Below are 2,500 nucleotides of genomic sequence, written 5' to 3' on the forward strand. Positions count from 1 at the left end.
TTGAGTATAGTGTTAACTAGCTAGCGGTAGGCTAACGTTAGCTGCTGTTGAGTATAGTGTTAACTAGCTAGTGGTAGGCTAACGTTAGCTGCTGTCGAGTATAGTGTTAACTAGCTAGCGGTAGGCTAACGTCAGCTGCTCTCGAGTATAGTGTTAACTAGCTAGCGGTAGGCTAACGTTAGCTGCTGTCGAGTATAGTGTTAACTAGCTAGCGGTAGGCTAACGTTAGCTGCTGTCGAGTATAGTGTTAACTAGCTAGCGGTAGGCTAACGTTAGCTGCTGTCGAGTATTGTGTTAACTAGCTAGCAGTAGGCTAACGTTAGCTGCTGTCGAGTATTGTGTTAACTAGCTAGCGGTAGGCTATCGTTAGCTGCTGTCGAGTATAGTGTTAACTAGCTAGTGGTAGGCTAACGTTAGCTGCTGTCGAGTATAGTGTTAACTAGCTAGCGGTAGGCAAACGTTAGCTGCTGTCGAGTGTAGTGTTAACTAGCTAGCGGTAGGCTAACGTTAGCTGCTGTTGAGTGTAGTGTTAACTAGCTAGTGGTAGGCTAACGTTAGCTGCTGTCGAGTGTAGTGTTAACTAGCTAGCGGTAGGCTAACCTTAGCTGCTGTTGAGTATAGTGTTAACTAGCTAGCAGTAGGCTAACGTTAGCTGCTGTCGAGTATTGTGTTAACTAGCTAGCGGTAGGCTATCGTTAGCTGCTGTCGAGTATAGTGTTAACTAGCTAGCGGTAGGCTAACGTTAGCTGCTGTCGAGTGTAGTGTTAACTAGCTAGCGGTAGGCTAACGTTAGCTGCTGTCGAGTATAGTGTTAACTAGCTAGCGGTAGGCTAACGTTAGCTGCTGTTGAGTATAGTGTTAACTAGCTAGCGGTAGGCTAACGTTAGCTGCTGTCGAGTATAGTGTTAACTAGCTAGCGGTAGGCTAACCTTAGCTGCTGTTGAGTATAGTGTTAACTAGCTAGCAGTAGGCTAACGTTAGCTGCTGTTGAGTATAGTGTTAACTAGCGTCATGTGCAGCGGTGTTTGTGTTTCAGAGCATCAGAGAGAAGAGCAGACATATCAGTGGCACCAGATTTCGGTAGCCAGGGTTGGCAGGAAGAAGATTTTTATAAGTAAATGTTCCAGTTAATGATCCAGGCAGAACATTCTCGTCTCCTCCTTCATTTTACAGTCCAATGGTGCTACAACGGCTCCGGGTCAAACCTCAATATGGAACGGATTAATCTGCGTTATTTTTTTTATTTATTCTCAGATTAATTAATCGAAATAATCGTGTTTGTGTTTCTCTGTCAGTGTGTTGGTGGTGTTGCTCCTCAGCATGGCGGTCGGCGTGGCTACGGTCAGCCCTATGGTCGGCGTGGCGACGGTCAGCCCTATGGTCGGCGTGGCGACGGTCAGCCCTATGGTCGGCGTGGCTACGGTCAGCCCTATGGTTGGCGTGGCGGCGCCCGTGGCGGCCCAGCTCCTCTCGGCCATGTACGGCAGCCTGTGGTCTCCTAACTTCCCGGAGCCGTACCCCCCGCACTCGGCGCTGCGCTGGAACATCACCGTTGCCCCCGGTTACAGGCTCCGCCTCCACTTCAGCCACTTCCACCTGGAGCCCTCGTACCTCTGCCAGTACGACTACGTCCAGGTCAGAGCAAAACATCTTATATATAGTACATATATATATATATATATATATATATATATATATATATATATATATATATATATATATGGGGACGACTCCGTCCAGTAAGTGGTGTGAGGAGTCACACCTCCAGCTGAACATATCCAAAACAAACGATATGTACATTGATTTTGGAAAAACTCCAGGATATGAGGCTATAACTATAATGGTCAACTAGTGGATCAAGTCCAATCCTGTAGATACTTAGGGACAATTATTGACTCTAAACTAAATTTCCAGGAGAATTGTGAGGCTGTCTGTAAAAAAGCACAACAGCGTCTGTACTGTTTGAGAAGATTGAACCATTTTAATATAGATAAGACCATGATGACATTATTCTATCATGCTTTTATCGAAACCATCATATCTTCCTCCCTAGTGGCATGGTTTGGGTGTGTTCCAGTCAAGCACAAGACTCGCCTAAACCAAATTGTAAAATGGTCAAGTAAGCTGACTGGGTCCCAGCTGCACCCCCATCCCTGTATGCCAAACAATCACAGCAGATAGCCTACACCCTCTGAATAAGGAATCCCAGTCTCTCCCCTCTGGACGGAGGCGAAGAGTTCCTGGTTACAGAACTACAAGATGTAAAAACAGTTTGGTACCAGCGGCAGTCACTCTGTTAAACAAACACTAGCACAAGCACTTTATCCATGTTTTATTACCTGTTTTTATATGTTTTAATGTTGTGTGTGTTGCATGTTATGTTTAAGGATGTCCCGCCTCTCTTAGACTGTAAAACTAGTTTACCTACGGGTACCAATAAAGTAACCTGACCTAGCTGTTGGGCCTGCTTGTTGTCGAGGAGCAGGTTGCTGCAGCGCCC

General features: G+C 46.0%; 1 protein-coding gene across 2 annotated transcripts in view; it reads left to right on the forward strand.

Moving 5' to 3' along the window:
• Positions 1–2,500, forward strand: part of masp1 (MBL associated serine protease 1) — a 26,850-nt gene that overhangs the window by 2,749 nt on the left and 21,601 nt on the right. For both annotated transcript variants that reach the window (XM_078245123.1, XM_078245124.1), the window contains one exon: positions 1,296–1,635. In XM_078245123.1, coding sequence (XP_078101249.1) covers positions 1,296–1,635 — 340 coding nt within the window. The remainder of the gene's footprint in view (positions 1–1,295; positions 1,636–2,500) is intronic.

The sequence above is a fragment of the Sander vitreus genome, unplaced genomic scaffold (genome assembly GCF_031162955.1).
Source record: "Sander vitreus isolate 19-12246 unplaced genomic scaffold, sanVit1 ctg385_0, whole genome shotgun sequence".
NCBI lineage: Eukaryota > Metazoa > Chordata > Actinopteri > Perciformes > Percidae > Sander > Sander vitreus.